Here is a 20482-nt window from a genome sequence, read left to right as displayed (position 1 = left end):
AGAAGAGAACAGAAAACAAAAGAAAAGATAAGGTGTTCTGTCATGATCTGTGCCTCTTGTTTAATATAGAACGAGATCTAGAACGTCCAGGACTAGTAGCCGAGAAGTGTTAGGAATAGAAGTGACAGGCTGGAAGGAGGAGACAACAGTTTGGTGCCTAGTGTGGGAATTCGTGTGGAATTAGCATTAACGTGAACTCACGTTTATTTCAGCGTGTCTCTGTACGCACACTCACGCACGCACACACACAGTGGAGCACGATGACAGGTAGTGTATACACATGGGTCAGCAGAGACAGACACATGTGTATCACCCGCCTCTGTCCACCAAGGGGCCCAGAGACAGGGACGCTCCGGTACACAAGCACACCCAGCACCCACATCTTGGTTTCTAATTGCCAGGAGGACCCGGGGCTACCTTCAGAGAAACGGCCGATTCTAGGGCCCGGGCCACTGGGGAGCCTGGAGTGCCCTGGAGTGTCGGAAAGTAAGCGGACGGAGCGGGTGGCAGATAGGGGAGGGCATGTCTAAAGGACTCGGGAACCAACCGGAAAGAGGTCCCAGTGGTCAAAACTGGAATCATTCAAGCAACAAAATAAATAACGACAGTTCGGATTATAATCCAAAGAATGAAACGAATATCCACGAGTCCCCACTAATAATGATGAGATGATTGGATAAATAAGTGGAGAGAAGGGATGATTTTTCTTAGAGAAAAATTCAGTCATATCTGTAGATAGTCTGCCCCTCCACAGATGGAGCTTCACCCCCTCTCCCCTTGAGTGCAGGCCAGACTTGGTGACTTGTTCCCAAAACTAGGGAATGGGAAGCGGAAAACAGTGACTTTATCAGAGAAAAGCCTGGCAGTCACCACCTTAACCAAGCGATCAGGGTCCGCATCGCCCACGTTCGGGGAAGCTGACGTGTGGCAGTGAGAAGGGTACCTCAGCCCTGTCTCATTCTTCCCCCAAACGAGGCTAAGCACGAGAAAACATCGGACACACCCGAACTGAGGGATATTCTACAAACTAGCCGATCACTACCCTTCAGAAGCTCGAAGGTCGTGGAAAACCAGGAAAGACTGAGCAGCCGTGACAAACCGGAGGAGACTCAGGAGACACGACCGATGCAGCATGGGAGCCTGGAACGGATCCTGGAACAGAAAAGAGATGGGGGTGGGAAAGTGGTGAAATCTGAATAAAGTCTGGAGTTTAGCTAATAACGATAGCTAAATCATTGATCCCCCCGTGATAATTCTTAGTTTTGGCAGACGTGCCGTGGGTACTTTACCATCAGAGAAGGTGGGTGAAGTGTATATGGAAACTCTACTATCTTTGCAGCCTTTTTTCAAGTCTGAAGTTATCACAAAATAAAAATCTGGTGGAGGAAAAATAAGGAATTGGAGTGTTAAAACAGAGACTTAAGAATATACGTGTTTTCGACACCATTTTTCAAGGAACTGAAACAAAAAAATCCTAAAATCTGTGTGGAACCACAAAAGACCTTGAATAGCCAAAGTAATCTTGACAAAGAAAGACAGAGCTGGAGGCATCACAATCTCAGATTTCGAGATACACCAGAAAGCTGTAGTAATCAAAACAGTATGATGTCGGTGCAAAAATAGACACACAGTTCGATGGAAAGAATAGAGAAGCCAGAAAGAACCCCACACTCACATGGTCAGTTAATCTACAACAAAAGAGGTAAGACTCTACGATGAGGAAAAAGTCTCTTCAACAAACGGTGATGGGAAGACTGGACAGCGACGTGCGAAAGAGTGCAACTGGGCCTCTTTCTTACACCGTCCACAAAAAGAAACAACTCAAAATACATTAAAGACCTAAATGTAAGACCTGAAACCATTAAATTCCTAAAAGAAAACATAGGCAGTAATTTCTGTGACATCCGCCATGGAAGCCTTTTTCTAGCTATGCGTCCTCAGGCAAGGGGAACAGAAGCAAAGTCAAACTCTTGGGACGACACCAAAATAAAAAGCTTCCGCGTCGCGAAGGAAACCATCAAGAAAAGGACAAGGCAACCTACCGAATGGGAGAACATATTTGCAAATGATATGTCTGATAACGGGTTAATGTCCAAAATACGTAAAGAACTTGTACAACTCAACACTGAAAACAATAAATAATCTGATTAAAAAATGGGCCCAGGAGGGGCGCCTGGATGGCTCAGTCGGTCGAGTGTCCGGCTTCGGCTCAGGTCATGATCTTGCGGTCTGTGAGTTTGAGCTCTGCATTGAGCTCTGGGCTGACAGCTCAGAGCTTGGAACCTGCTTCAGATTCTGTGTCTCCCTCTCTCTGTCCCTCCCCCACTCATGCTCTGTCTCTCTCTGTCTCAAAAACAAAAAAAAAATTAAAAAAAAAAAACATAACTACCACGAATAACGAGAAGGGACCATTAAGATGCTGCTTTCAGGGGCGCCTGGGTGGCTCAGTCGGTTGAACGTCCGACTTCGGCTCAGGTCATGATCTCGCAGTTCGTGAGTTCGAGCCCCATGTCGGGCTCTGTGCTGACAGCTCGGAGCCTGGAGCCTGCTTCAGATTCTGTGTCTCCCTCCCTCTCTGCCCCTTCCCTGCTCATGCTCTGTCTCTCTCTCTCTCTCCCTCTCTGTCAAAAATAAACATTAAAATTTTTTTTAAAAAAATGGGCAGAGGGCCTGAAGAAGCATTTTCCCAAAGAAGACATCCAGATGGCAAACACACAGGAAAAGATGCTCCACATGACTCATCATCAGGGAAACACAAATCAAAACCACGGTGAGCGATCACCTTACACCTGTCAGAATGGCTAACATCAAAAGCACAAGAAATAACAAGTGTTGGACGGGACGTGAGGAGAAAAGAACCCTCGCGTACCATGGGTGGGAACGCAAATCGGTGCAGCCACTGTGGAAAACAGAATGGAAGTTCCTGAAAAAATTTAAAATAGAATTACCATGTGATCCAGTAATGCCACTGCTGGCTATTTACCCAAGAAAATGAAAACACTAATTCAAAAAGATCTATATCCCTGTTTATTGCAGTCTTATTTACAATAGCCAAACTCTGGAAGCAGCCCAAATGTCCACCATAGATGAATAGATAAAGAAGATCTCTCTCTCTCTCTCTCTCTCTCTCTCTCTCTCTCTCTCACACACACACACACACACACACACACACACACACACAGGAATATTACTCAGCCACGAAAAAGAATGAGCTCTTGCCATTTGCAACAACATGGACGGACCTAAAGGCTATAATGCTAAGTGAAATAAATCAGACAGAGAAAGACAAATCCGATGTAATTTCACTCACATGTGGAATTTAAGAAGCCAACCAAAGAGACACATAAAACAACAGACTCTTAAATACAGAGAACAGACTGGTGGTTGCCAGAAGGAAGCATGGGTGGGGGGGTGGGGGAAGGGTTGAAATAGGTAAAGAGGGACAAAGAGCACACTTATCTTGATGAACCCTGAGTAATGTATGGAGTTGTTGAATCTTTATATTGTATATCTGAAACTAATGTGATACTGTACGTTAATTATACTTCAATTAAAAAAAAGAAAAAAGAGGGGCGCCTGGGTGGCTCAGTCGGTTAAGCGGCTGACTTCGGCTCAGGTCATGATCTCACAGTTTGTGAGTTCAAGCCCCGTGTCGGGCTCTGTGCTGACAGCTCAGAGCCTGGAGCCTGTTTTGGATTCTGTGTCTCCCTCTCTCTGACCCTCCCCCATTCATGCTCTGTCTCTCTCTGTCTCAAAAATAAATAAATATAAAAAAAAATAAAATAAATAAAATAAATAAATAAATAAAGAAAAGAAAAAAGAAATAGACATGTCTTAATATTATCTTTCCTTGCCGCCAACCCAGGTACTTGGAAGGTGACCATTCCATTATTAGCTTTGATTTTTTTTTTTTTCTTTTCTTGCTTTGCTGACTGGTGAATTTTCTCACCTTCAGGTGAGTGGCACAGGCTGGACATCAGCACAGCCAGAAGCATCTTCTTTGTCACCAAGGAATGTGGAGACCACTCCAGCTAATAATGAAGGTAGTCTTCAGAATTGTCGTGTGATGTTATCCTTTGGTTCAATGGCTATGAAACTATTAGAAAATAAGATCCTGTGGGGCACCCGGCTGGCTTAGTTGGTGGAGCACGTGACTTTTGATCTCAGGGTTGTGAGTTTGAGCCCCACGTTGGGTGTAGACGTTAGTTAAAAATAAAATCATTTTTTATCTTTAAAAAAAAAATTTTTTTTAATGTTTATTTATTTTTGAGAGAGACACAGAATGTGAGCAGGTTAGGGGCAGAGAGAGGGGGAGACACAGAATCCGAAGCGAGCTCCAGGCTCCGAGCTGTCGGCACAGAGCCCGACGCGGGGCTCGAACCCGTGAGCCGTGAGATCATGACCCGAGCCAAAGTCGGTGGCTCTACTGACTGAGCCACCCAGGTGCTGCTAAAAATAAAATCTTTTTTAAAAAAAAAGGAAAGAGAAAATAAGGTCCTTGTATTTAATGAAGGAAAGATGCCCATGGTACATTATATAGTCGGGGGGAAAGATATTACCCAACCGGAAATATGATCTCATTTTTGTAAAACACTGAAGCAAAAACATATACACACAGAAAACATTCTGGAAGGTACATAGCAAATTGTTAACCAGAGAATAAAATTACCGAATGAATTACTTTTACTTTCAACTTGATACAGTTTTGATGTGACCAAACTTTTGTCATGTGTCTCTGTTACTTCTACGGTCAGAAAACAAGATGTCCATTTTAAAACCGATTCTATGAATAGTTGCTATCTAATGATTTACCTTTGGTGACTTTATCATAGGATCGTATTTATTGTACCTGTACTTCTGTCAGTTGCTTGCATTTAAAAACATCACTTATGTGATAGGAATAACAAGGATCAAGATGTCAACTTTTCTGGTTTAAGACTGAGCATCTTTTGTTAGCCGGAAGGCTTGAGCAAATTAACAAGGCGACATTTGACAGCTACGTGGGCACCCTGGAGCGTGGCCAGAAGGGCTGGCTCGCATACGCCGAGCCCGGAGCTGCTTTGGGGAACTTGAGAGAACTTCGTGAAGTAGCCAAGACCAAACACTCCACCAGCTTGATGACTGAGATGCTTACTCGAGAAACTTCCTGGCGAGGGTTTTGCTGGAGGGTTGGAGAGGGTGACTGATACTTATCAAGAAGAGAGTCCTGGGAGAGTGGTCACTCGGGTCTCTGTGAGTGGGGCAGGGAGCTTGCTGTGAGGAAAAGTCACTTCGTTTGCACTGAAGTGCAGGTGTCAGGGTGGGAGTGCCTGAGATTGCAGCAAACGGCAGATTTTAGGACGCCGGTTTTTGATTTGACTGGTCTTAGGAATAGACCTGTCAGTGAACCAGGACGGGAACGCTTTGCATTCTGGGGAACAGTGGATGAGTTGGGACAAGCGTCTAGCATTTTGGGTAAAATATTACAGTAAAGTAGAATTCCTTCTTTACTCTTTATACCAAACAAAATGCCGGCGGGTCAAGGATTTCAATATAAATCATGAAAGTATAAAGGTGCTGCAAGAAAACGGGTGGAGGTTTTCTGTCCTCTCGGAACCGGAACCGGGGAAGCCTTCTCTGCATGTTCAGGCCTCGTGAAAGGAAGAGATTGACGAATCTATCACAAATGCAACGTTTCGGTTCTGAAGAGATGCTTTAAAGACAGGTGATAAGCGTTTGCAATTCATATATACACAAAAAGCTTGTTCCCTTCGTATGCAAAGGACGCTGGCATGGCTGGGTTTTGTCTGATTTGCAGTCTGTGATGTTTTGGCACATTTCATTTTTTGTGCCTGTGACCCTAAGTGTCTGGTAAGAAGACAGACCCCTTTCTTTTTTTTTTTAATTTAATTTTTTATTTTTTAAAATTTACATCCAAATTAGTTAGCATCTAGTGCAACAATGATTTCAGGAGTAGGTTCCTTAGTGCCCCTTCCCCATGGAGCCCCTACCCCCTTCCACAATGCCTCCCGTAACCCTCAGTTGGTTCTCCATATTTATGAGTCTCTTCTGCTTTGTCCCCCTCCCTGTTCTTACATTATTTTTGTTTCCCTTCCCTTATGTTCATCTGTTTTGTCTCTTAAGTCCTCATAGGAGTGAAGTCATATGATATTTGTCTTTCTCTGACTGACTCATTTCACGTAGCATAATACCCTCCAGTTCCATCCACGTAGTTGCAAATGGCAAGATCTCATTCTTTTTGATAGCCGAGTAATACTCCATTGTGTGTGTGTGTGTGTGTGTGTGTGTGTGTGTGTGTGTGTGTATACACCACATCTTCTTTCTCCATTCATCCATCGATGGCCATTTGGGCTCTTTCCATCCTTTGGCTGTTGTGGATAGTGCTGCTATAAACATTGGGGTGCATGTGTCCCTTCGAAACAGCACCCCTGTATCCCGTGGATAAATGCCTGGTAGTGCGATTGCTGGGTCGTAGGGTAGTTCTGTTTTTAGTTTTTTGAGGAACCTCCATACCGTTTTCCAGAGTGGCTGCGCCAGCTTGCATTCCCAGAAGACAGACACCTTTCTAAGTGGCACGTAGCAATTCAACTCCTTAGACCCACACTGCCCTGTAGCCGCACTGGCCCTTCGGCCCTGTTGCTTGCAGTGGGAATCTGTCCTCTGGTTGTCATGTTGCCGCCTCCTTCCTGGAGTCTCTGCGCGAACGCCTGTCCTCAGAGAGGCTGTGTCCACCCCACGGACACTCCCAGTCACGACCACATTTATGTGTGGTCTCCATTCTTAGTGCAGCTCAACCTGGTTCTGGGAATTACCACGTCCGTGTGTGTCCCTTCCCTGGGCTGTGAGCCCCTCCAGAGGGGGATTGTTTTTTAAGAGAAGGAATCTACCTGAGCCATCGACGGGTTTGTCATTGTCCAAAAGGACAGAGGAGAAAAAATAATCCCGACACTCTCCTGACTAACACAGAGACAAGGCGAGCGTTGTACCGATGGCGATTTGAATATTGTTACTGTTACAACTAGTTAGCATAAGAGGCCTTTGGAGGTTGAAGCATACAGAGCCCTGGAGGTGTCCCTGTGACCTCTGGAGTCCAGGTGTCTCCATTTGATTTGCTAACAGGAAACTGAGATAACTACATGCAGAACAAGATTCTGTTCTTGTAAATATTTTAAACTCTGCATTCTTAGCCGCAGAGTTTCTCCAAAAGGTTTTATTGTTTAGAATTCCACCTCCCCTTGGGGGCGCCTGGGTGGCTCAGTCAGTTAAGCATCCGACTCTTGATTTCCTCTCAGGTCACGATCTCAAGGTTTGTGAGTTCAAGTCCTGCGTCAGGCTCTGTGCTGACAGCGTGGAGCCTGCTTGGGATTCTTTCTCTCTCCACCCCCCTCTCTCTGCCCCTCCCTGACTCTCTCAGGTGCATGCTCTTACTCTCTGTACATAAATAAACATTAAAAAAATGTTATAGGGGCGCCTGGGTGGCTCAGTCAGTTGAACATCACAACTTTGGCTCAGGTCATGATCTTGTGGTTTGTGAGTTCGAGCCCCGCGTCGGGCTCTGTGCTGACAGCTCGGAGCCTGGAGCCTGCTTCAGATTCTGTGTCTCCTCCTCTCTCTTTGCCCTTCCCCCGCTTGTGCTCTGTCTCTCTCTGTCTTTCAAAAATAAATAAATAAATAAATGTAAAAAAATTTAAAAAAAAATTCTTGTAATGGTAAAACAGAACAGGGAGCTAAAAAGAAAACCAATAATCGACAAACTTGGGTCACACGTGTGGTACCGAGCAAGTTGAATGTGTCGTATATTCAAAAGCACATTTAATGAGTATATTTTCTGCATTGATATCAATATGTTTAACTTTCAGGTGGCCCAGAACAAGGACCAAGTGTGGAAGGTCTCAACGCACCAACAAAGGCTGCTTTAGGTAATATGCCTACGACTCCATATTCTGATTCAGACAGTGAGATTCATTAGGAGAGAAAGATGAATCCTGGCCTTCCATTCTGCCTAGAATGTGTAGAGTAATCTGGCATCGTGATTATTAATCTATTAATAAGATTTTTGTCGAGCAAAAATGCCGTTCCCCTTTAGGACCAGCCTGAGGCCCGTGAGTGGCGGCAACCGGTGTGGTGTCCCTGGCTGAGCTTGCTGCTGAAACTGTTGATTTGCTCATTTGTGTCGAACTGGGTTACGTTCCCAGCATGAGCAGAGGGCAGAGCGACGTCTCCTAGAGTGTTCTTCTCTTTCTGATTTCACCAGGATCTTTAATTTTTCATCATCAGGGAATTATACTCTGAAATGAGCACACATTGCATGGCATTAATTGGAAAGCAAGTACTTTGGTGAAAAAATAGCTGAACTATTAGAAATGTTCCAGATATTTTCATCCCGAGTTAATAGCCTCGTAGGAGGTTGGGAGCGGATTATGTGAGTGCTTTAACATGGATCCAAAAGAAAGTGATGGAAAGAAAAACTCCCATAGATATGTTTTTCATACTTGGCACGTAATGATGTTATTGTCTCGTGAGGGCTAAATTTGAATCTTTAGTTGTGTGTGGTTTTATGCTGTCTTTTCTTATTTTAAAAAAAATTTTTTTTAATGTTTATTTCTGAGACAGAGACAGAGCAGGCATGGGGGAGGGGCAGAGAGAGAGAGGGAGACACAGAATCCGAAGCAGGCTCCAGGCTCTGAGCTGTCAGCACAGAGCCCGACGCGGGGCTTGAACTCACAGACCGCGAGATCATGACCTGAGCCGAAGTTGGTTGCTCAACCGACTGAGCCACCCAGGCGCCCCTATGCTGTCTTTTCTTATTAAAGCACATTCTCATCTTTGTAAGAAAAAAGTTAAAATTTTATTCTTACTGGGTCTCTTAAACATAATTGTAGAAACAGAATGTGTAATCTATGATTAAAGCTTACCCAGAAAACGATTTTTAAGAAACTTTACCTTAAAGCCTCATCTGTTTTTGTGCAATTTAGAAAGCCTTGCTACTCAAATAATGGAATGCTTTGTAATTCTCATTGATTGATGTGATAAATCTGTATACAAGTCAGGGTGAAAAACCATACCACTGCTTCCGTTGTGTGCATAATGCCTGGCTAACTTTATATCTTAAACTAATTCTAAAAGTTTTTGAAGAGCAGAGCTTAAGAGGAGAGTTTGTTCTAATGTATTTAAGAAATGCTCCGAAGAAAGCAATGAGTGGGGTGGGGTGGGGTGGGCAAGGCCAGGCTCCTCATTTCTCTCTAGTGTGGTGTGCACAAAATGTTTTCTGTGAGCTTGGATCCTACTTAGCAGTGCCGAGAAACTCCATTTGAACAAAGCTCTCTTAATCTGCGATACACTCGTGTGCTTGAATGTTCTGGGTGACCAACTAAGGTGGAAAATGTTACAGTCTCTTACATAATATGTACAATGTGTTAGAATTTAAGAAAAATACGCTAGAATTAGAAAAATTGCGTATTTCTATTGGTCTGACTTTCTACTTTTTATTTTTTGACAGAGGTGTCCTCTATCATAAAAAAGAAACCAAATCAAGCTAAAAGAGGAGTAAGTATTGCACATAAATATCTGGTAGTTTGGCTTTAAAATAGCCTATGTTCTCAAGAAAGCCACCTTTGTCGTTAAAAAAATTTTTTTAATGTTTATTTATTTTTGAGAAAGAGAGACAGAACGTCAGTGGGGGAGGGGCAGAGAGAGAGGGAGACACAGAGCTCAAAGCACGCTCCAGGCTCTGAGCTGTCATCGCAGAGCCCAACGTGGGGCTTGAACCCACGAACCATGAGATCACGACCTGAACTGAAGTCGGATGCTTAACCGACTGAGCCACCCCGGTGCCCCTGTCACTTTTTTAAAATTTATTTTGAGCCATATTGTAATAATAAATGTGAGGTTTTTTTTGGAAAAAGAGAGAGTGCATGCACACGAGCTGGGGAGGGGCAGAGGGAGAGGAAGAGAGAGAATCCCAAGCAGGCTCCATGCCCAGTGCAGAGCCCAACGAGGGGCTCGATCTCAGGACTATGAGATCATGACCTGAGCCGAAGTCAAGAGTCAGACCCTTAACCGAAAGAGCCACCCCAGTGCCCCATAAATGGGGCTTTGATAAAAACCTAGGTTTTGTTCCATGAGGTGAATGTTATACGTAGTGAAGATTTTCTAGAATGAGTGTTTGACAGCATTTCTTTTGCTAATGACAGAATTCTAAACAATCGGGAGAGGCCCTGTGGGAGTTTCCGTCGTGTTTGCGTTTCTAATAAGGGATGCTGTCACTAGGGTGTGATTCCTGATGTCCGTCATCTTACTGGCTGTGTGATCTTGTTCAAGTCAGTTAACCTGCCCCAGACTCGAGTTCCTCATCTAACCTGGGGATAACAGTAGTGCCAACTTCACAGGTTGTGAGGACAGAGCGAGAGAACAAATAGGAAGCGTGGGTTGCAGTGCCTGGTGGGTAACAGACCCCAGGAAGTGTTAGCCGTTAGCTGAAGCTTTCAAACAGCGTGGGTCAAATCTCATCTTCTATATCTTCTAGCTTGGGGCCAAAAAAGGAAGTTTGGGAGCCCAGAAACTGGCGAATACATGCTTTAATGAAATTGAAAAACAAGCCCAAGCTGTAGATAAAATGAAGGAACAGGAAGACCTTCTGGCCAGCGCGGCACCTAAGGAAGAATCAATGTGAGTTTGATTTAGTTATAGTAGTGTGTGTTTAGTGCATAAGGCTATTAATCAAACAACTCTTGAGATTTGCTTTCAAAATGCCATTTAATTTTTTTTGGTGCTGGGGAGGGGGGAGTTGCCTGGATTGGTGAAATTGGAATGATAATGTGGGGTACCTTGAAGTCAGGCCAATCGTGTTGATGAAGGGGGTATATTTTGGAAAGTGAGTTTGGTGTTGAGATTAGGACAGACAGACTGGGGCAGAAACTGGAAACCAGGAAGCCAGTCAAGAGAATTCTAAGTAGACATTTAAGGCTCTTGAGAGGTTTTTGTTTGTGTTGGAAACAGAGGAGCAGTGGGGCTGCCTGGAAAGTGCATGTGCTGGGTATAAAAAAAAATCATAAGGAGAGAAGAAAGCAGAGTGAGCACAACACCTAAAGGAAAGGCAGCTTGGGTTCCTAGTTCTTATGTGTGCTTATTTTATTTATTATTTTGTTTTATTTATTTATTATTATTGTTATGGCTTGAGTCACTATGGACGGCATAATGAAGAAAATAATAATGCTTATTTTACGAGGCTTAATGCTTTGAGGGTTAACTTAGTTAACGTTTATTAAAGTGCATCAAACAGTGCCTGGTACAGAGTAAGTGCTCAACCCGCTGTGATTTCTTGTTGTTATTCATGCTAGCAGCTTGCTAAGGGATGTTCTAGTTGGTAAACCCAGAGAATTGGAAGTTGTTGTTTCTCATTGTCCTTTAACTCCTAGAACATAGGGGGCAGCACTAAACTGTAGTTAGGCTAAATGTGGTTTGAAATGCTTTATGTAAAATTTGCTTTGAGCTGTGGTCACAGACTTCACTGTAATTTCTCTAAGCTGGGATCTTGACCCTGAAAATGGGGGGAAGGTCCAACCTGAGGATTAGACTGCTTCTCTTGGTGTTTGGGAGTGGGCTCTGTGCAGATTGTTCATGCGTGGTTTTCCTGGAGCGTGTACAATCTAGAGCCTGATCAGAACAGAAGACACAGAACACGAAGCACCTGCTCCCTCCCTGCAGGGGTGGGTGGATGGAGATTAGTGTATTGTTAGAGGCAACACCAGCCTTAACTCGAATCTTTCACTAGGACGGTTCAGTACAGCGTATACGCGAAGATGCGGGCCATGGGTGTTTATGAATTTGATTTGGGAACCTGCTTTGACAGCCTTCCTGGCCGTGTTCAGGACAGCCGCGCCACTGTGCCCGAGACACTGTCCTCCCTCTCAGACCCGTCGCAGCCCCATCCCGCCAAGCCAGGGCTGCGCCAGCTCCGGGAAAGCACACGTGTCTTATCCTAAAGACGCAACAGCGTTATTTTTCTGCAAGTTAATTTTTTAACGGCTGTAAATAGAGTTATTTTCAGTTGAGTAAACTGTCAAGGAACGGCATTTTTCTCTGTCTTCAGCCTGTGAAACCCTAGCTGTCTGTCCTAGTCCTCACCTGCTGGCGGTGCCTGGGCCCACCCTCAGAGGAGCCTGCGCACGGTGGGTGGGAAGATGAGGGAGAAGAGAGCCCCGGAGCCCCTTCCCTTGCTTGGCCTGAGCGGCTTGGGAGCCTCCCCTGAGCAGGGCCTGGGAAACACGGAGCCCTGACTCCTTCGTCCTGTGGGCGTTGCCGTCCCCGCGTTACGGGAAGCCCAGGTCGGAGAGCAGGTGCTGTTGGTGGCGGTAGCCTCGGTCCCAGCCAGATGCTGAGGAGGAAAGCTCTCCCGTCTCACATCTTCCCAGTGGAACGTTTTCTTCCCGGCCGTTCATCTTCTCCAGAAGAATCTGCCGCTCCAGTTTAATCCGTTCGTGGTTTTCGGCAGATCTGTGGTCTTCCTCCAAAAAGCTGACGCAAGAGTATCATTTATTTTCTGAGTGATAAAACTGGGGACGTGGTCAGACCCTGCTCTGTAGGAAGAATGGTAAAGAAAACAAAACTACCAGATTAAAACAAAACAAATCTTGACTGACTAAGGAAGGAAACAGCAGCAGTGTTATTTTTTTTTCTGTTTTCTGTTTACTCTTTTTTTTTTTTCTAGTAAGAAATTTAGTTGTCATTCCCTGTTACTACAGGAAAATGTATTTATATTATTATGGAATTTACACGGTGCCTTTCTTATGAGAAATTCATGAGATCTTGCACAATTTTATGAAACAGATAATAGCTTAGAATTCCTGATAACATGGGTATATCACCTTTCAGGGCCCCCAAGTTTTGTTGCCGTCTTACTAATAGAAAATACTCTTGTTATTGCATAGTTTTCTTTATGAAAAATTAAGTATTTGTAACGTTTTGAGGAATCTGAGAGCAAGGGACAGTGTTGGATACCTCTTTTTACCCCTTTGGTACGTCATTTGTAACAGGTATTTGATAAACAGATGATTAGTGTCTGACTAGTAGCACAGAAGGAAGGTTGGCTAAGAAATGAGTGCTCTTGGAAGCCTGATTCTATAGCGGTCCTCTGAAGAATCTTTTGCAATTAAGTAACTCCGTCTTAATTTATATATTTGGTTTTTTAAAATGCTTATTTATATTTGAGAGAGAGAGAGAGAAAGAGAGGTCAAGCAGGGGAGGGGCAGAGAAAGAGGGAGACAGAATCCGAAGCAGGCTCCAGCCTCCGAGCTGTCAGCACAGAGCCCGACGTGGGGCTCGAACCCACAGACCGTGAGAGCATGACCTGAGCTGAAATCAGACACTTAAACCGGCTGAGCCACCCAGGTGCCCCTTAATTTAACTACCTGTAAAGTCAAATATATGTGCAAACCCATGCAACTAACCTCATACTTTTGCTATGTAATGCAAAAAGTATAAATATTAGCTCAAGTAAGAAATTCTGCTTTTTACTGTCCTACATAGACTTAATCTTAGCATATATTACGTTATTACGCGGCAGGTAGTATATGATGATGTGATGATTAATATATGACGATAGGTGATATGAACTAGAACAGTAAGGTAGGGTCAGCAGCAACCAAAAAGCAGGTGTAAACTCATTCAAATTTTCTTGAACATCTACTCAAAAAAGACCTTTAGGGAAAAAAAAAAAGCCAATTTGCCTTCATAGTTGTTAATTACGGAAAGAAGCACGAAGCTCAAATTATCAGTGACGTGTTTGATTTCACTTAGTGTTTTAACTTGAGAACACAGAATTAAAGCTAAATTAAGGAGCCTTTGGTTTTCTGGCAGCGTTTCATCACTGCGATTAGCCTATAAGGATCTTGAGATTCAAATGAAGAAGGACGAGAAGATGAACATGAGTGGCAAAAAAAAGATAGAGTCAGAGAGACTCGGCATGGGGTTCGGAAACTGCAGGAGGTACGTGGCTTCCAGAATTTAAACGTTGCTAATGGCGCATGGATCTTCCTTATTGGCGTCAACTGGGAGAGTATTTTCTCATGATGCCTTCCTTTCTTCAATTGTTTTACTCCTCTCTAGTAGTCAACCTAGCATGAAAAGTTCAAAGTGAGTCAAAGCAAAAAGGAAATAGGCCTGACTCATTGTTAAGCGGATGCTGCAGACAGAACTAATATGTGTGACTGCATCTTGTGTAATTAGTTCCAGTCCTCACAAAGGCCCAGTATTTTTCGATATGGCTTATGCCAAAAACTATATATGCCGTTTTTATTGCTCATGTTTTTAACCCCACGAACGTTTTTGTTGAAAGTATGAAACGTTTATTCTTTGGTGAGCACGAGTGTCTTCCTGAACTGATGTAATTCCTCTCCCTTTTATTCTCTGTTTTCTCCAGTGGTATTTCACATTCCGTGACTTCAGATATGCAGACCATTGAGCAGGAGACGCCGATCATAGCAAAATCAAGAAAGAAGTACAGTGATGACAGTGGTGACCCATATTTTACTTCCAGCTCAAGGTAACCTGCCCCAAATCAGCCTTAAAGCGTTGTTTTAGAAAGTGGTCATTAATGTGGACTTACTCGCTTATTTGCATTAAGAGCAAATACAAATCAGTTTACTTCGTTGCTTCTACAAGCTTTGGCTGGAGTCAAGGGTGTCCTTTGGAAAATTATGGGGGAAAGATTCGTAAGTGGACAATGCCTGCGAGATGTTTATAATAAAATCAGTGACCAAGAGTTGAAAATAGAGTAGGAACTTGCAGGGCGCCTGGGTGGCTTAGTTGGTTGAGCATCTGATCCTTGACTTTGGCTCAGGTCACGACCTGAATTCAAGTCCTGTGTCGGTTAGCACAGAGCCCGCCCGAGATTGTCTGTCTCCTTCTCTCATTTGCCCTTCCCCTGCTTGCGTGTGCTCTCTCTTTCTCTCTCTCTCTCAAAAATAAATAAACTTAAAAAAAATAAGAAGTAGGAATTGTGTTTATCTAAGTGTGAAATTGGAGAACAAGGCAAGAGCCCAAAGGTCCATATCCTTTTGTTTCAGAACAAATAGCAAACACTATTTGTGTGTGTGTTATCAATTCATGGAAAACACTAGTACACTCTGAAGGCTCTCAGGGTCAGCTAGGTGCCGGTCCTTCAGCCTCCACCATCAGATTGGGACCAGTTGCCTAACTTCGGTGTGAAGGCAACCGTGGCAAGTACCACGGTTCAGGTTCAGGGGCCTGAAGGGCAGGGAGAACAAGTTGAGACTTGAACTGACTCACCGTGTGAGGTTCTTCCAAGAACCTGACCCATACAGGAGAGTCCTGCTAAAAAGGCACCATGTAAACCTGGGCTGTGAACTGGAGGTGAGCACCAGCTGAGAACACAGGGGTGAGAGGTGTAGACCCCGGTTCAGACGGTCTGGATTTGAATCCTGGCTGGGCCACTTAATGACTGTGTGACCTTGGCCTGTTCCAGGCAAACCCTGTTGCTCGTGGTCAGCGATTTTTCTGTCACCACGCAGGACAGGAAGCTGCCGTGGAGCTTTGCTCTCTGAGCAAGGCCCGGCTCGGGGGTACTCGGCTGGTGAAAGAGTAAACCCACCTACAGGCCTACAGATCAAGCCCCAGGCTGGAAAAGCATCCGCACAATGGTCCAGCCATTAGCCGTCCATACCTTTGTATCTGACTCCGCCAAGAGGCTAATTAGCACCATTTACATCAAGTGGTCAGGGCTGTTGCCAGGCTTACCTGGCAGGGACTGCCAACAGGGAGCTCCTCGAGTGGGGTTTTTGTTGTGATTACCTGATTAGGCAGAACTAGACCCAGAGAAAGCAAAATACGTAACCTGTGGGGAGTAAAGACGCTCAAAGGCATCGTGTGCTATCCGGATGGGCTAGGTTATACTGCACTGACAAGTATCCACCCCTCCCCCCCCATCCCGGCCCCCAACCCCGTCTTAAAAGCTTAACACAACAACGGTTTATTTCTTGTTCAGCTGAGGGTACAGGTGATTGTCCAGATTACCTGTCCTTTGGGTAACACCTTGATCTTCCAGATGGATGGAAGCTTCTCCTGCCTGAGGCTGGAGCGCCTGGAAAACCACCTTATCTTTCATGTGGCACGGGAAGAAGGGACTGGGCGAGTTGAGCACAGGCACTTTAAAGGCCTTGGAAATGACTCTCCTCACGCCTGCTTCTGTTTCGTTCGTCAGCTCTCGTCACATGGCCACTCCAACCGCAAGGCCCAGGAAGTGTAGCCGCCGTGCACCCCATGTGAGTGGACATCGGTAAGGTCTCCCGAGTCACCATGTCCCTCTTTTTCTTACAGGTACTTTGACGAGCCGATGGAGTTAAGGAGCAGTTCTTTTTCTAGCTGGGATGACAGTTCAGATTCCTATTGGAAAAAAGAGACCATCAAAGATACGGATACTATCCTGAAACCCACGGGCTATTCAGACAGGTATGAACAGAGAACAGTGGGATTGTAAATATTGAGGCCATGGGTCTCCAGGGAAATTCTCTAAGACTAGCGAATGATTTTATTCTACTGTTTCGAGAATATTCTTTGCATCCTGGTCTGTTTTCTGACCTTACAATCTTGCCTTTCCCAGAATGTCCTTTAAATGGAATCATACGGCAACTGGCCTTTTCAGACCGGCTTCTTTGACTTTTCGTAGTGCATGTGAGACGCTTGTCATGATGTTCCTTCCTCTTCGTTGTTGAGTTGTTTGTCCGTTCACCTGTCGAACAACTACCTCCAGTTGTTGATTATGAATGAAAGACTTTACAATCTCCTGTCCAAACCGGACAAAAGTGCAGGGAGACCTAGTAATACGTTGGGACAACAGGCACAGCCTGGGATTATGCTGGGTGACTGCAGTCTGTGGCCAGCCTACTCATTTTGTATCCTGCGTGATGCAGAACGGTGTCTTCCGTGCATTGCAAACGGTGCCCTCAGTATTCACCAACCTACCTCCACGGGGAGCTGAAGATCAAAATGGTGGGTCTGTTTACATAGGAAAATTCCTTCAAATGTCGGATGCTTTGGATATTTACTCATGTTTTATTAGAATTTTCAGGCTTTTTAAAATGGCCTGAAATCCTTTTACAAAATTACTACCGTCAGCTTTTTAAAAAGTAAAATGGCATTAGTATACATTATAAATGAGAAGTGCATTTGCCTCACCTCAAATTAGTTTAACCTATTTGGGCTGGGTTTTTTTTTGTTTGTTTGTTTTCATTTTGTGTGCTGGCAACACTTAAGATCCGTCCTCCTAGCGAATTTCACGTATATAACACCGTATTACTTTCTATGGTCACTCTGCCTACTTTACATCCCCAGAATTTACTCATCTTGTAAATAGAAGTTTGTACCCTCTGAACATCTGCCCATTTCCCCTACCTTGAAGGCTGTGGGAAAGAAACACCATTCTACACTATGAGTTTCACTTTTTTTTTTTTTTTTTTAATTTTAGATTCCACCTATAGGAACAAAATCGTGCGGTATTTTTCTTCTTTGTCTGGTTTGTTTCACTTGGCATGATGTCCTCCAAGTTCATCCGTGTTGTCACAAATGGCGGGATTTCCTTTTTTTAATGGCTGAATAATGTTCCACTGTATATATATATTTTCTTTATCCATTCATCCATCAACAGACATGTATCTTGGCTATTGTGAATAATGCTGCTGTGAACATGGCAGCACAGATATTTCTTCGAGATACTGATTTGTTTGTGTCAGATACAAATCCAGAAGTGGGATTGCTGATCAAATAGTAGTTCTATTTTTAATTTAAAAAAAAAATTTTTTTTAATGTTTATTTTTGAGAGAGAGAGACAGATAGAGCGGGGGGAAGGGCAGACAGAGAGGGAGACACAGAATCCAAAGCAGGCTCCAGGCTTTGAGCCGTCAGCACAGAGTTCGATGTGGGGCTTGAACTCATGAACCGTGAGATCATGACCTGAGCCGAAATCAGACACTTAACCGACTGAGCCACCCAGGCGCCCCTCTGTTCTTAATTTTTTGAGGGACCGACCTCCATACTGTTCTCTGTATGGCTCTGCTAATTTCCGCTCTCACCAACAGCATACAGGGGTTCCCTTTTCCCCAATTCTCATCCATACTTATCTCTTTTGGTACTTACCATGCAAACAGGTATGAGGTGACATCTCATTGTGGTTTTGACTTGCATTTCCCTGATGATGAGTGATGTTGAGCGTCTTTTCAGATACCTGGTGGCCATAAACTTCCTTTTTAGAACTGCTTTTGCTGTGTTTCATGAGTTTGGGTGTGTTGTGTTTCCATTTTCATTTGTTTCAAGATATTTTTTTATTTCCCTTTTGATCTCTTCATTGACCCACTGGTTGTTCAGGAATGTGTTGTTTAATTTCCATATATTTGTGAACTTTCCAGTTTTCCTCTCTCCAATCACTGATTTCTACTTGCAACCATTATGGTTGGAAAGGACACTTTATATGATTTCAACCTTCTTAAACCTAACGTATGATTTAAATTTATTTTGTGACCTAACATATATTTGTCCTGGAGAATGTTCTATGTGTGCTTGAGAATGTGTGTTCTACTGCTATTGGATGGAGTGTCTTGAATGTGTCTGTTTGTCCATTTGGTCTAAAATGCTGTTGAAGTCCAGTTTTTCTTGATTTTCTTTCAGGATGATCTGTCCATTATTGAAAGTGGGATACTGAAGTCTCCTATGTGATTACAGTACTATTTCTCCCTTCTGCTCTGTTAATATTTATATCATATATTTAGGTGCTCCAATGTTGGGTGCATATATATTTAAAATTGATCATATATGTGTGTGTATATATATATATATACATATATATATATATACACACACACACACACACACACACACACACACACATACACACACACATTTATATAGTTATATAATGACCTTTGTTCCTTGTTACAGATTTTGGCTTAAAGTGCACTTCATCTGATATAAGTGTGGCTATCCCTGTTCTCTCTTGGTTTACATCTGCGTGGAGTATCTTTTTCAGTCCCTTTACTTTCTGCCTATGTGTGTTCTTCAAGCTGAAGAGAGTCTCTTGTAGGCAACATGCCGTTGGACCTTGTTTTTTTAATCCATCTGGCCACTCAGTGTCTTTTGGTTGGTGAATTTAGTCCATTTATGTTTAAAGCAACTATCGATAGGTAAGGATTTACTAATGCCATCCTAGTAATTGTTCCTTGGCTGTTTGGTGGTTCCCTTGTTCCTTTCTTCCTCTCTTGCTGTCTTCCTTTGTGAATTGATGACTTTCCATAGTGGTATGTTATTATTTCTTTCTCTTTCTCTTTTGTGTGTATACTATAGATTTTTGCTTTATGATTACCATGAGGCTTACCTAAAACATCTTATAATTATAGCAGTCTATAAACAGCCTATAGCCGTCAGCACAGAGCCCGACGCAGGGCTCAAACTCACGAACGGCGAGATCATGACCTGAGCTCAAGTCGGATGCTCAACTAAATGAGCCACCCAGGCGCCCCTATAACAGTCTATTTTAAGTGGATAACAACTTAACCTAGATTACATACAAAAATTCTACCCTTTTACTCTACCCCCTTTACATTTTATGTTTTTGATGTCGTAATTCACTCCTTCTTATATTGTATATCCAGTAATAAATTAATGTAGCTATAGTTATTTTTACCATTTTTGTTTTTTAACTTTTATACAGAGGTTAGTGATTTATACACCACCATTGCAGCATTCAAGTATTGTGAATTTGACTGTGCACTTACCTCCATCAGTGAGTTTTATACTTTCATGTTTTTATGTTACTAATGAGCATTCATCAGTTCAGCTTCCAAGACTCCTTTTAGGATTTCGGTGACACAAGTCTCTTGGTTGGCAGAGTTTGCTTGTTTGTTTGTTTTTCACTTCGAATATATCCTTCCCCTGTCTCCTGGCCCTGCTAGGTTTCTGCTGAGAAATCTGCTGATGGTCTCCCAGGGATTCCACTGTACATGATGAGTTTCTCTTCTCTTGTTGCTTTAAAAATTCTTTTTTGGGGGGCACCTGAGTGGCTTAGTCAGTTAAGCATCTGACTCTTCATTTTGGCTTGGGTCATGATCTCACAGTTTGTGGGTTCGAGCCCCATGTGACAGTGTGAAGCCTGCTTGGGAGTCTCTCTCTCTGCCCACCCCCCCCCCCCCCCCCCGCCTCAAAAAACAAAAACAAAAAATAAAAAACAAAAAAACTTAAAAATTCTTTTTTTCCCCCTTATGGCTTACCTTTATTCCCATGACTTACTCATTTCATAACTGGGGCCTATTTCTCCCTCTCCCCTTCACCCATTTGGCTCATTCTCCCACCCCCCTTTTGTCTGACAACCATCATTTGTGTCTATATTTATACTTCTGATTCTGCTCTTTTTTTGTTTGTTTATTCATGTTTTTTTTTTTAAGATTTCTTTTATGAGTTGAATCGTATGGTATTTATC

The 20482-nt window shown here is 43.5% G+C and overlaps 1 protein-coding gene across 2 annotated transcripts in view; it reads left to right on the top strand.

Moving 5' to 3' along the window:
- Positions 1-20482, top strand: part of ARFGAP3 (ADP ribosylation factor GTPase activating protein 3) — a 50447-nt gene that overhangs the window by 17876 nt on the left and 12089 nt on the right. For both annotated transcript variants that reach the window (XM_053895713.1, XM_019447101.2), the window contains 7 exons: positions 3956-4043; positions 7860-7919; positions 9500-9546; positions 10526-10668; positions 13858-13986; positions 14420-14542; positions 16336-16467. In XM_053895713.1, coding sequence (XP_053751688.1) covers positions 3956-4043; positions 7860-7919; positions 9500-9546; positions 10526-10668; positions 13858-13986; positions 14420-14542; positions 16336-16467 — 722 coding nt within the window. The remainder of the gene's footprint in view (positions 1-3955; positions 4044-7859; positions 7920-9499; positions 9547-10525; positions 10669-13857; positions 13987-14419; positions 14543-16335; positions 16468-20482) is intronic.

The sequence above is a fragment of the Panthera pardus genome, unplaced genomic scaffold (genome assembly GCF_024362965.1).
Source record: "Panthera pardus isolate Hobbes unplaced genomic scaffold, ASM2436296v1 HiC_scaffold_6, whole genome shotgun sequence".
NCBI lineage: Eukaryota > Metazoa > Chordata > Mammalia > Carnivora > Felidae > Panthera > Panthera pardus.
This window is presented reverse-complemented; position numbering and strand designations above follow the sequence as displayed.